Source organism: Empidonax traillii, unplaced genomic scaffold (assembly GCF_003031625.1).
Source record: "Empidonax traillii isolate 1590-97213 ecotype Southwest subspecies unplaced genomic scaffold, ASM303162v1 scaffold422:size936756, whole genome shotgun sequence".
Classification (NCBI taxonomy): domain Eukaryota; kingdom Metazoa; phylum Chordata; class Aves; order Passeriformes; family Tyrannidae; genus Empidonax; species Empidonax traillii.
Genome location: NW_020955615.1, coordinates 756887 through 771289, shown reverse-complemented (window position 1 = coordinate 771289; position 14403 = coordinate 756887). Strand labels below are relative to the sequence as shown.

Sequence of the window (14403 nt, the reverse complement as noted above, 5' to 3'; positions counted from 1 at the left end):
GGTTACCTCCTGAGCTGAACATCTGGGCACTGGGAGCTCGGCACTCTCGGTGGAGGTGCTGTAACCCTGAAATGAGCTCCTGTTGATCAGACTGAAGTGGTGCTTGTTGACCCTCAAGGGCACGGTATAAGGCCCATCTGTTAGGGCTGAATTTTGCCTGAGGGAAGGTTACTTCAGTTAAGGTCTACAGGGAGTATGTTTAGCAGACATTAAAAGTATAATAGCAAATTGATTGGGCTTTTTTGCATGTGCTCGGTGCCTGGCTCCACTATTGCTTCAAGTGGACAGTTGCTAATGGGAATTCATGGAAAATAAAAATGAAATCTTGTTGTTGTTCTTTTGGTTTTTTTTTAGACTCTTACTATCTGCTGTTCTGAAAGATAACCAAAAAAAAAGGGAAAGAAAAAATTTTGGTGATTCCATTCACTAAATTCAATAGAAGGGATTACTTGCAGCAGTGGGGAAAATGATCTCAGAGAGCCAAGTGTGTGTCAGGGATGATGTGCAATGTACCATTTTATTTAATGCATTAAGTCACAGGCTCGTTATATTTTCATTCATATTTAACTGTACACAAAAATTAGTACCCAGATGTGCACATGGTAAAATATGTAGTTGAAAATTTGTGCATTTTAAATTTGGAATAATTTGGATTTCTTTTATTCCTTATGGAAAATATCCATATTTGTGCAATTCCAGCAGTGGCTTAGTTTTGTTCAGATTCTGAAAGGAAAAGAATAATCCAGAATTTAAAGTGTTTGAAAAACTTGAGTTTTCTATAAAGTGAAAATGACTGGCGACTTCTTATAAGTTTTTAGCTACCTTTTTGTTTTGATTCAGGATTTTTAAAATATAGTTTGAACTAAATTTAACTGCCTAGACACATTTACTTCACATGCCACATGTAGCTTGTGTAGGTACTAATCTTTTAAAATGAAGGTTGTGCTAAAAAAAAAAATCTTAGTCAGCTTGATAATGAAGATATGTTATTTCTAGCCACAGATAAAATAAGTACAGGTAAAAATAAGACCTGAAACAGTGCCTCTGAGGTAATGATTGCTCTGTTTAAGCTTGCATGTTTTTGCTTAGTGAACACACTTTAAATGTCAGTATCGTTTCAAAGCTGTTGATCTCTTGGTAGAGGGAAAATTTGTAGGAGAAGGGAAAAAAGTCTGACTCTGCTGAGAAGATTCTGTGTTTTCAGTTCTGCCTTGCTGCATTTGGCAGACACTGCCAGTGTTTGCAGACCTGGTAAAATGAGGTGTGGGTTTAGTAAGGTATTTCAGAAAGGCAGTCCTTGCCTCTAGAGCTGTGATTTTTACTTCAAGTTGATTCAGGTGCTCAGATTAGGATGAAAATAGGGACAACATGAGATCGAAGACTATGTTGTGCTTGCTGTAACAGTTTTAAATTTTAGTAATTACTCAGTCTTTTGAATGGTGCTTCTTAAAAACTGCTATTGTGTGTGCAGGCTCTCTCCAGCAGTGACTGTTTTTGATGCTCTATTGTTTGGGATGACCCCTGAGCTGAACTCTCTGAAACTCAAATGTCTAATGTTCTTCATCAGGCTATGGTCTGTAGATCCATTACAATGGAGCTGGAGCCTGCTTACAGCTTGGGAGCAAACCCAGACCTGTCTGTCACTGGCATTAGGGGAATGCCACAAGCGCTTAAGTTCTGCTCGTGTCATTCTGCTTTGATAGCGGCCGTCAGGATTTAAACAGATCTCCTGGCTGCCAGAAAAGGGCTTAGAAAAAGGCAGAAAAACTTGCTTTAACTTACCTAGATAAAAATCTGTTTCAATTTGTTTTATTTCTTTGTTCTATTACCAGTCTTCGGAGTTTTTTTTGGTCTTTGTTTCATGTGCCAGTAGTTTGGGATGTCTGTGTTTGTCTTACTATGTTTTGTTTTCTCCTCTTTGGTGCACATTATTACCTTCCCACTTGTAGGCTTTGTGGATTTCGAATGAGAAATCAGAAGGACATCAATTTCCATTACTACCTTTCCTTTCTAAAGGAATTTTCCTGTATCATCCCAAGACTGGACTGAAAAACCCCATTCATAGATTGAAAGATACAGGCACTGTTTCTGTCCAGCCCTTCTTGGACTGAGTTGATGCTTTCAATCAGGAAAAGTCTCGATTGGACTAGTTAATATGGTGGAGTATGTGCACACACTTTTTGTCCTCCCCTCACACCCTGTCTGAAATGGCAAGAAACAAAGAAGTGGGTGAATCGGCAGCTCTGACACACACAGGGTTGCCGTTCAGTCTTCAGAGACTCGGCAGCAGCCACAGCTCTGACTGTAAAACTTATCTTTCTGCATCATCTGGAAATGGCAGGTCAAGAGACCTCCCAAGGCAGTGTCTTTGATGCTATATATACTGCAAACTTTTCTCTGAAAAGCTGCCTGATATTTTCTCACTTTATGAGAGACTAGAGAAAACTGCACACACTTGAGCTGTGCAAGGTACTCGTGCTTCACAGCTTGTCTTTGCAACCTTTGCCTCTTCAGTGGGACAGAACTCGCTGAGTGAGGCACAGAAATTAATTCTGGGTCCTCAGCACTGTGAGGTGCCTGATCACCTGAAATATGCTGGCTCTGGAGGCACAGAGGAGGAAACAAAAAATGTATTTTACGTTTGTATTTAACTGGTTGTTTCTAGAGAAGGAATGTGCCAGGGCAGTGAGTTTCTTGCATTTTGGCAGGGTCTATCTAGAGAACCATCTGAAAACAGTGGTCTCTTTTTGTATGACTCCTGCCTATTTTGTTTCATTGGCAGTTTAAACTCTTCATAAGAGTTCAGGTTAGTTTCTCGAGTAGGTCCTGTTACAGCAATATTCATCTGTGCTCTTTAATGTCGTACACAGAGATCTTCAAACTAGAAGAAAGGAGGGCATTTTGTCTTAAATAAAATACTGAGCTGTTTCTGCTCAACTCTGTTTGAGTTCTATTTTCCCCTCCTTTTTAGACAGGATCTTGAATAGATTATAGAGTCATAGTCCAGTGTAGCACTTCATCATCAATTTCCAAGAAATGCTGTATGTTACTACTTGGTTTAAGTGTTACAACCAACCTTTTTTTATTCCAGTTCCTCTGATACAAAAATTTTGGTGCTGTGTATGCAGCTCTAATCTGTTAGCCCTCAGCAAACACTTAGGCTATTAGAACCAAACCCAGCAAACATTTAAACTACTATAAATAAATCAGCTTTCTAAGTGTTATTGGTTTCTCATGTCATTAATAACCCTACTTATCAGGATAGGCTTTTCTGGTCAGTATTACTAGTTGACTTTTACATATTTTTATCCAAAAACAAAAGTAATTTTCTACAGGTAGGATAGAATATAAAAAAAGAGCCCCCAAAATCTTACTATTTGCATTTCTTAGACTGTAAAATTAGAGGCCTGTGATTTTACCAAGATATGTTGCATTGTATTTGCAATGTGAAATAAACTCTCACACAGATTTACCAGTTTGAGGTTTTTTCATCTCAGAGGAATTAATCAGATGTCATGCCTGTGAACTGGAGAAACCACACACAGACCTCTGTGACACACACAGACACCACACACACCTTCTCCTCCTGGCCAAAATTCTTCATGGGACTCGTTCAGCGTTCTGTTCCCTTACCCCTTTCCTGCTTAAAACCAGATGGTAAAACCGGGGAGCCCTGTGCTGAACACCCCTTGCAGTCTGTCCTTGGTCACCAGCACTGTTCACCCTCTCAGCTGGAATTCTGTGGGGTGTGTGGGAATGGTACTGATGCTGTCTGTGGATGTGGAAACTGGTCCTGACTGTAAATAGCTTGGAAATTTGAACTCCTGCTGAGAGTATTTATGAAGCTGTTCTTCGGTACCTTTCAGCTGTGAGAAAGGCAGGGTCACTCATCCACCTGAACTGCTCTGAGGCAGCTGTTGCTGCTGCAGTGCTTTGCCATCCTTGGCTAAGCAGCTTCCTGTTGGGACCACTGATCCGTGCAACATCACTGTCTTTGACAGAAGTGGCTGTGTGCTGTTTTGTGTGTGCCCAAACCTACTTCCAAGTGCTGATTTTGAGAGAACTGTATTGGGATAGCTTAAACTGAGGGTTGAGGTGTGTGTATGTGACAGTTAACTGTTCAATAACTAATTATTCAGTTTTTCTATCATCCTGTAGGTAAACTTTGCTTTCACGATGTAGTTTTACAGATTTTAATTTTGGGGATAATTTTCGGCCTAGGCATCAGCTGAGCAAGGAGGAGATGTCAGTCCCATAGTTGGATCTGTTGTGAGCCTGGCAGGGTGGAAAAATTAGGATTGCTTGCAACACATTGTGTATTTAAAGTTTCTGACTGTTTGCTGCAGGGATCCTAAAATGCTGTTGGCCGTAACTGTAGTTAGTGGCTGTTAATGCTCTTGGGGCTGGTAGGTTCAGTTCAGGGCAGGTTGAATTTTTAAGCTTCCATTGAATATAAAGTAAGGTATTTGGGAAAGGCAGTAATATGAAACACACTCAAAACTGAATCTGTGATTGGCTACTGTTTCTTTACTTGCTAATCACAGATTGGAAGATTGTACGTCACAAAAGGAATCAAGACTACTGGCTAGGGAGTCACCTATCCAGGGGGAGGAATCATGGAAAGCTGTGTGTATCCAGGGTGTAGAAAAAGGAAGAAAATAAAAATAATGGGCACATGTGTACAGCAAAAAGCCCATATGACTTTCATGGGTAGAAGCTGTGCTTTCTAAATTGTTAGGTGTTTTTTGAAATTGGGAGAGAGGGGTGGAGAAAAAGGCAGGTGGTGTCTGTGTAGCATTTAGGAAGTATGTATTTGATATACCTTTGTTAAAGCAAAAAGCCTGTTGAAAAGATCTCTAAAACTTTGTTTTTAACTTGGAAGACAAATTGGTCAGTTTTAATAGTAGGTGGAGACAAATGGTTGGAAAAAGATTTTTAAGGAGTTTGTGTTTGGGATGTGGTATTTGGCATTTTTATAAATGTTACCTTGCTGGTATCTCTGATACGAGTTTGCTGATGAAACCAAATTACTCAGGGTAGTTAAAACTAAAACTTAACTGGGAACCATTACTGAAGAGAATGTGGTGTTTTCACTAAGGCAAGACTTTTTTTTTTTTTTAATTGAAAAATGCAGTGGAATCCACTTGGTGGGTGAGAAGGGGAAATCTAAAAATGGCAAATATCTGTGATGATTTCAAAATGTATCACAGAAAAAAGCTGCTAGCACAGTAGTGATTAAAAAAGATACAGACAATTCGAGAAGTCAGTAGTCGAGACTCCTAGAGCAAAAGAACAAACGTGCCAGTTATATCTTCTGATTTTGAATAAAGATGTAGTTTTTCTTTCATCCATCTCAGAATGTGTAATAGAATAATACAAGTTACGTAAACATGATGGTCAAAATAGTGGAACAGTACCTCCACCTTAAAAGCAGAATGGTTTAACATAGAAATTATCTACAAGAGTTGGGAAAGAGAAAGGATATGATAAATAATGGAAAATTATAAATATTATGTATATCTGAATAGGAGATGACTTTTTTTTAAAATAACGTAATCAGATTTTTTTTTCTTGTACTTTGCTCAGAAGAATATTTAAAGAGTTACTGCTGCATAGTGGGCAGTATTAGCAGAAGTGTATGTATATGGTCGGGGGAAGTGACTCTTAACTGTACTTGGCACCGTTAAGACTGTGGATTACTGGGACTCATCCCAGTTACTCACATACTGGAGAGTCTCCAAGGTGGTTAGGATGCTGAAGCAAATGCAATATATGGAGAGACTGAGAGAGTGGGTTTCTTTAGTTTTAGGATAAAGGAGGGCAGGGTTGTTGCTGTGTTCAGTGGTCTGGTAGGGAGGTTTAACAGTGGAGGAGGCAGAGTCATCTCAAACCTGCAGCTGTTGAGGATGAGAGGCAACAGACAGAAGTTGCAATACTGGAAATTCTGATGAGATGTTGGGAAATTTTCTCCCTCCCGCACAGCAAGGTTAGTCAGACATTGAGAAAATTGTTCAGAAAGGTAGCAGAAATTCCAACCTTTGAAAACACCCATTAACAACTCCACTGGTCAAGACCACAAGCAATCTGATCTCACTTGCTGCTGTTTAAGGAGACTTGACTACCTGGTCTTTTGAGGTCCTGCCAAAGATGAGCTGCTCTGTAATGCTGTGGCTTTGCAGAAGACAAAACATAAAGGTCCTAAAAGGCAGTGAACAGGCTACCAAGATAAAAAAAAAGGTGTATCAATAGCTATTTAATGAGGAAGAACATCTTGTCTCCATGCCGTTTTTCTCGTATGTGGAAAGAACACACTCTTTGCAACCCTTTTCTGATCATTTGATACTTTCTCTGTATCTGCTTAGGTATCTGCTGGAGGGCTGATGAAAATGACCCCTGCTGGCCACCGGCTTCCCTCTGCTGCCTCTGGCTTCTCTGGAAAGTTTAAAAAAAACTCAGAGCATTAGTTTAGGCAATGCATGTGAAAGACACTATGCTGGGGCAATGTGGGAGTACCCTTAAACCTGTAAAACTTGTGTTTTGTATTCTTTTTTAAGGATCTAGTGCTGGTGGGGAATGGTGGTCTTTTTTTTCCTTCTCTTCTGGGAAATAAATATAATGAATGACAGATGAATGTAGTTTAAAAATTACTTGGTAATCACCTAAGAGCTAATTTTCTGACAAGTCCGTGAACGGGAGAATTTTCCATTCTTCCCTTTTGTTCCCAGTGTCCAGAAGTTACACTGTCAAGTCATAGTAGCTGTTTCCTAACTGTACATAAATAGTAAGTTTGTTTAAGATTCTCTTTTCACCCTGTCTAAATATATCTGAAACAAAAGAGCTACAGTTTTTATTTGTTCTGTTAACATGCAACAAATACCAACTTGGGTTCGGTTTTCTCATTGTGTCCTGCAGTATAAGCAGCACTATCATGGACGTGGACAGCACAATTTCCAGCGGGCGTTCCACCCCGGTTATGATGAACGGACAAGGAGTTCCTGCCTCCTCTGCAAAAAGCATTGCCTATAACTGTTGTTGGGATCACTGCCATGCCTGCTTCAGCTCCAGCCCGGATCTGGCGGATCACATTCGCTCCATACACGTGGATGGGCAGCGAGGAGGGGTTGGTGTTTCTTTTCCCTCTTTCTTATTTGCCAGTGTTTTGCTTTGGAATGACAGTAGCAAATTTAGTGTTTCGATATACCAGTTTCTGACTAGTGGCAACTAAGGTTGGGCCTTGTTCAGTCTTGTGTTTGGCATTCAGCTGTTGTCCTTTGCATAGTTCACTTGATTTGTTATTCATGTTTTTAACTGAATGCCTACCTTAAAAAATACAGTAAGTTCTTTGGAATAAATGATTTGAGACTATCAGGTTTTTGATAGGGTGTTAACTTCTCAATATCCTGGAGCTGCTGCTGTGCCTTTAAGTGCTTATACTTTCTTAAAACTGTTAGCGTATGTGTTGCTGCCTGTGAACTCAGGTGAAGTCACATCTTAATTACTGTTACAAATGGAGTCTCATGACAGGTAAAACGCATCCAGAATGTATAATTGGGAGGATGTAAGACTGACTAAAGAGTGCAAAGTCCTATCAAAACAGCCCTGTGCATAATACTGATGGCAAGTTTACCTTCAGAATAATTGTGTCTATTTTTTTTTTTTTAATTGAGGTGCATATATAAACATCTAAATTTCACTCTAATCCCTGGTCAAATGATAATTGGTCTCAATGTAATGTTTCAAAACATCTTGCAGTAGAGTAATTTCAACTGCGTACTTAAATACCTGCCCCTCCCCAGCCTTCCAAATTACCTTTGAGGCCTGGAATATATCATGTAAACTACTTTTACATCAAACACAGGCAATCTGCCTGCTCTGAGTGCTGGATGTGGCAGCTCTTCAATTTCTGAGAAAGACAGTATTAGTTCTTAAAGGAGAATAGTCGTTGTCTTTTGACTTTTTGTCCTGTCACTTCTTCAGAAGGAAAAATGTTAGGCTGTTACACTCGATCTTGAGTGAATGAGAAATTTAAATAAAATGCTAATTTGCATTACTTTAAATAATTTTCATGCAAATGGGTCACTGACAGCCAGGACTCTGGTTGTATTTAGCTAATGATTTTTGATATGTTTGAACTTTTCAGCTTCATATTTGGCTTTTTTCAGTCCAGACTCTAAGGAGAATCAGCTTTTTAGCAACTCACGAGATGATGTCTGAGTTCTGTTTGTAGGTTTATAGAAGTCTTATGTGAATTTTGGATGAAATGGATGAGATGTATTCGTATCCTGTGGGCCTTCATGTAACTGTATCTCTGAGAACCTTTGTTTTCTCATCCATGACCCCTTTACATTTCTTAAAAAGGCACTGGAAGATTTTTCAGGTTTTGATTTGGGTTTTTTGGGGGATTTTTTTTGTGTGTATTGTGTTTCTGGTCACTTACAATCGATGTAACAAGATTTGTGGGTAATTTTGAATGGAAAAGGTTAGCCAGTATTTGTCTTCTTGAAAGAGGAGGCTATTGGAAACAGGGAGTGTCTAATAACTTGCATTCAGGTCACACTTTTTAATCCTCCTGCTAGAGGTGGTTTATTTTTTGAAAAGTTCCAACTGGGTGCTGCAGAAGAGGGAGGGATCCTGGTGGATTTTTTTCAGGGATTTGTCTGCCACCTGCCGGTGAGGGGTTTAAGTGTGTTAGAAATTGTATTCTTATGGCTTTGATTGGATTTCAGGCTAATACTTAACTACAGTGACTCTAAAGTTAAAGAAAAGCAGGGATTAGAAATTTGACAGCAGAAAGGAATGTGATAAACATCCTTGAATGGTAAAATGTATATTTGCAAGCTAATACTGAAATAATGGCTCCAGTCCAAACTAGATTCATCCATGAAAAGCCCAGGAAACTTTTTGAGGGATTGCATTTCCACAGTCTGTAACTTCACACCTTTGTCAAGTGCCCTGCAGTTGCTGATGGAAATACTGGGACTGTTCTGGAGCTGCTGCAGAGGCAGGGATCCTGGAAATTCCAATTCTGTTGCTTTGGGGGATCTCAAAACTGAGGAGTGGCAGCCATCAAAGGTTTAGGGGGCTGGGCCTGTCAGTAGGTCTGACTCAGTCATACAGACATTCAGGGTTTTCCAGCTTTGTATTAGTAAAGCTGGGCTATCTGTCTATTATACAGCGAGTACGTAGCACTCCTGTGGCTGCTCTTTTGTTTTGAAAATACAATCTTTTGAAGATTGAGGGTTTTTATTCTCCAGAAGAGAACAAGAAACTCAAATCCAATTAGTTTCCTGCAGTTCTGAAAACCTGTATTGTGGACAGTGCTGTTTCTGGGGACTGTATTTTGCTGTGACAAATTAGGGCTTTACCTCCCTTCACACACAGACCTGTTGAGGAAATTCTAATGAAAGGCAAGTTCACTGAGCTTTTTTATTCCCTCAGTTATAGATAAACACAATGAGAGGAGAGAGAAAAGCAGCATGAGTAAGTTCTGCTCCTGTTAATGCACTATTGTGCATGTGACTGGTCTGTACACTGGAATCACAAAACACCCATACATTTTGAATCCTATGAAAAATGGTAACTTTGTTCATCAGGAATTGAATATAAGGTCCTAACTAGAGGTATCCATTATTCCATAATACAACTGTATTGCAACTCAGAGTTTTTACGTTTTCATGCTAAAGAATGAAATTATTAGTCGTTTATAAGAGTAAATACTTTTATTTCTGTATCTACTACCCCAGAAATGTAGACTTTTAATTTTAAAAATGTTTTGTTTCAATGTCTGGTGGGTACAGAGACTGAGTGCAAACACCAACTCCTTACAGCAGATCCTGGGACTTCAGTTGTGTTTATCTGCAGGAGCATCTGTGTTTTGATATTTTATTCCAGTGACCTGTTTTTATTGAACACTTGTGGTTGTAACTATTTTGTCTCTGGTGAGATATGAGAAGTGTATTGCAAAAGAAATGGTTATTGTTCAAAATCCTTTGGTGCATTGTGAAATATGGTGAAAACGGGCCTCTTTGCTTATCTGTCTTATTATTTACTCTTATCCTTGACTTTCATAAACTTGCCACGTTTTTACTCTATCAGGTGTTTGTTTGCTTGTGGAAAGGTTGCAAAGTATATAATACACCTTCAACGAGTCAAAGCTGGTTGCAGAGGCATATGCTGACACACAGTGGGGACAAACCTTTCAAGGTAAGGTTCATTGTGAGATACGACATCTCTTATTTTAAAAGAAATTCAATTTATTTTTCGTGATGCAATATGTCAATTGCAAAATATCATCACAGGAGGATTTCTTAAGAAGCACCCAATGAGCTGAGCCTTCATCTTTGCAATAGTAGTGCCTAAAGGCCCTGTTCTTTCATGGAAACAGGTGAAGATACTGCTATTGCTTCTGTTTCCCTGTTTCTTTTAATCTATAAATGGCAAGAGAGTATAAAACTAAATAGTACTTAAGTTCAGTGGTTTTGTGCATTTTCAGTTGAGCTGCTTGCACTCTAACCCTGAGATATTTTATATCATACTTTGCACTTCCACATTAAACTTTGGATCATGGCTGATGGTGCCCATTCTGTGCTTGAGTAAGAGCTGGTTTTGTTAAATTCACTTGAAACACTGTCAGTGATTATTTATGGTGAACTTCTCTGAAAATAATAAGGAAGTCAGGAATGCAGGGCCGTTGAGCTGACTGTATTTCCTGCACAGGATTTTCTAACTTTCTCTTTCTTTCTCCCCCTAACCTGTACCTGCAATTCTAGGTATAGTAGTGTTTATCATTCCCATATCCACCAATCCGTTATTAATGAGTTGCTTCATCCTCTTATGGATACAGTTGGGGCAGTTCATAGCTGTCAATCCTGGATCACTCGATGGTAAGTCCCACCCACACTACTTCAGACTGAAGTTCTCCTTCCATGTAGGATATGAAAATGAGATAGGTTTGGTTTTTTTTAAGTTTAGGTAGCATTTTTTGCCTTCTTCTCCCCCACCCCCAGTCCTGTGAACTTTTAGTCACTGTTTCTCCGCTTCCTTTCCTCTCTTTTCTCTCAGGTAATATCTTCTGCTTTTTTTTAAATTTTATTTTAAGGCAGCTTTATTACTAAAAATACTTTTCTGTTACAGTGGTGTCTTCCAGAAGTTACTTGTTCTATATAGCTTTTAACGGTAGTTATGACAGAAAACAAAACTAAACTCAAAACCTAGAAAGTGAAAATGGTGCATTTCCTTGCACGTGAAAAAGATTTTTTTTAATAAAGGTCAGACTTTTTTTTTTCCATGCTGAGCTGTGTAGTTGAGTCTGAAAATTTCTGGCTTGGAGAGTGACTAAAAATAGGAAAACCGGTTTTGAGGTGGTTATACCCTTCGCTCAAAGGAGTAAGGTTAGCATGCTTTCGGAACATAATAAGGATCATAGACCCCTGAAAGCTTGCAGATATGGTTGTTACAGGAACTAATCTTAATCTCTGAATAAAGAAAAAGAAAAAGCAGAGGGAACTTCAGGTTTTCTCATTTTTGGGATTAAATATTTTATATACCTTAAAGTGTAATAGCAAGCTTTGGTCTTGAATGACAGTCTTTTGATAGGATAATTTGTATTGTTATTTGGTCTAGATCAAAGAAACTCAGTTTTAGAGATGTTGGGTTGAAGAGGTGGACATAGCTCAGAAACACCAGGAGTACTTTTTCTGTCAGGGTTACCTGGCAAAGTTGGTATCCTAGTTTTTGGGTAGGCTGGTTGCAGCTGGAGCCCTGAAATTTACGGTAATTACTTCTAATAATACCTGTTGTTTCACCAGCTGATTTTCTGGACTTTCTGGTCATACTAAGGGAGAGAACAGAGCAGGCAAGGATTGCAGTAGTTAATCATCGTGGCTCAGTGTGTGTCACTTGAGTGGATTTTTCCTACTGTTGTCTTGAGTCCCTCTTTTTATCCCTGTATTTCTCAATCTGTTCCTGGGAGCTTTGAATGGAGGATAATTGTGGTCTCAGTAGAATTTTGTAACATCTTTTGTTCCCCTGTCACTTATGCTGAGTACAGGCTTCAGGGCTCACATGAGGTAGCCAAGTACGTAAGTGTCTGTGGTGGCAACCTATTAATTAACAAACCCCTTTTCCTCACTTGCTTCATTCTTTTACTAACTTTTGAAATCTACTCTCTGATATAAAAAAACCCACGCAAAGAGTTGGATATTAATCTTGATCAGTCCAAGAACAGCCTTTATGAATTGTTTTGCGGCAGTCCATCAAAAATCGGGCAAATGTTTCCTTTTGCATTTTGCTGTTCTCACAAATCTTAATTGCTCACCTCTTTAGGGGAAACCAAATTTTTTCAACTAATGGTTGGTTTAAGGACCTCTTGTTCTTGATGATTATTGCAGACAAAATATCTCCCAAAACCTAAATTGCAAATGAAACTTCAGTTGCCTCATTAGGATATATATACTTGAGTCCTGGCACAAAAGGAAATAATGTATCATTTTAGGAAACATGGAGAAAATACCTAGTTGTTCAGTGTTTGATTAAAAAAAAATAAGTAAGTGAATTTTGGGATTTTTGAGGAAAACTGTACAAGGCAGTGATGGTGATAGTACAGTTCTGTGGTGGTGTATGAAGACCTGCTGTTCAGGATGTTTTAAGGAAAAGCAAAGAATATTAGCTAGGAAAGGGACAACTAAAAGCATGGAAAATTTGATTTTGTAAAGGTAAAAGTGCACTATAGTCTTGTAATGACCAGAAGAGACTAGTGAATCTATGGCAGGTTGATATATTCTTATATTTCTAGTGAAAATAAGAGACAGAATTATTTTCTTAAGTTGAAAAGCTGTTGGGGACTGTCTGAGGCATAACCCTCTCCTTGGCAATAGAACTAATCTGTTGAAGGATATATCCCTGTCCAGTCACTCCTTTGTTTGCAAGTGGACTCATTTTGTGTAGTTGCACATTTTGGGTTTAATTATGTAATTTTGTGATCCACGTGGTGGTGTCCTTTGACTCCATTCAGCTGTAAAGAAGCTACAGTGCTTTCATATTAAAATGCCCTTGTGGCTTTACATGCCCTTGTCATGCATTCCTGTAAACTTGGTGACTCTGTAGTTCATTTGTCACAAAAATAAACCCACTTCTAAATTGCAAAGGCAAAAGGTTTCATATTTTCATAAATTTATTGTATTTTTTTCTGTTTGTGTGGTTTAGTATATCCCCTTCAGCATCAGTTTTGCAGTACCTGTGTCACACAAAAGGTAAAATTTGAGACCTTTGTTATTCTAACTCCATTTTTATGTGGGGCAGTATTCTGGTAGTGTATGTCCAGCTCATCTCTGAGTCATCTGCTGAACTAAGGGGAAAAGAAAATAAACATATCCTGGATCTTTAGGCAGAATTTAGGACCTAATGGCCCCTTTAGTTGTCATATTGCTTTTCTGTTCATTCCCTCCGATTTTTTCTAAGTTTTTAATGCTGATGGTCTTGTGTTTCATGTAGAACAAGTGGATGGGTTTTTTGCCTGTTTTTTTGAGGCCATCATCACTGTTTTGTTACTTATAAAGTTCTTTTCCTAGGGGCACCTATCAGTCCTTCCACCAAAGAAAAGGTGTCTCTTAAAGGAGAGAGATTTACATTGCAGTTAGTTCTCAGGATGTAGTCAAATGTGATATCTGCAAAGCATGTGCTTTTTTAATCCTAATTTTGGTAAGCACCACTTCCTACATTTATTTTTTTGTCAAGAGCAACAAACAAGCAAACTGGTCTCACAGAATGTGTTTCTGATTGAGAACTTACCAGCCTTCTTTGGGCCACTGTTAAGTATTTTTGAAGTTATGCTGCTCCTCTAAATGCCTGAACTTCATTGTTCTTGTACTGCTGGAATTTTTCTCTTTGCTTATTACAGTGTGATTTTAACCAGCTTTTTTCTTTCCAATTTTTTTTTTTAATATTTTTTGTCATTTTAGGCATTGATTTAATATGAGTATTCCCTCCAGAGACCTCCAGTATGTTCATCTTTGTTTATGGTTTTACAGGCAGAGTTGAGAGAGAAAAACCTCAACGTTATTCTTTTTTAGACCTCTTATTACATAATTTTTTGCAACTTTTTAGAAGCTGGTGGAATGTTGTGGAGTAGCATCAGCACGTAGTGGTGGTCCTGTTGAGGGTTCAGCAATTTGACTTTCAGCCTTTCAGGCCACGTAGACAGGTGGATTTACAGGAATAATATGAGTTGGAAAACTGATGCCAGTGACTGTCTTTGGCAAACAGAGAAACAGTGAATGAAGAAATTTTCTCTTGTCCTAAACTTGGCTATTACAAATAATAAGTGTTTGAATAGTTAAGGAGTTGTGACAACCTGCATTTTGCAGCATGGTTTCTGGGACTCAGGGGGAAAACATACTCTCAAGG

General features: G+C 38.7%; 1 protein-coding gene across 1 annotated transcript in view; it reads left to right on the top strand.

Annotated features, from left to right (window-relative positions):
* AEBP2 (AE binding protein 2) overlaps nt 1–14403 on the top strand; it is a 46184-nt gene that overhangs the window by 11592 nt on the left and 20189 nt on the right. The window contains exons 2-3 of the mRNA XM_027894237.1: nt 6913–7120; nt 10096–10203. Of these exons, the coding sequence (XP_027750038.1) occupies nt 6913–7120; nt 10096–10203 (316 nt within the window). The remainder of the gene's footprint in view (nt 1–6912; nt 7121–10095; nt 10204–14403) is intronic.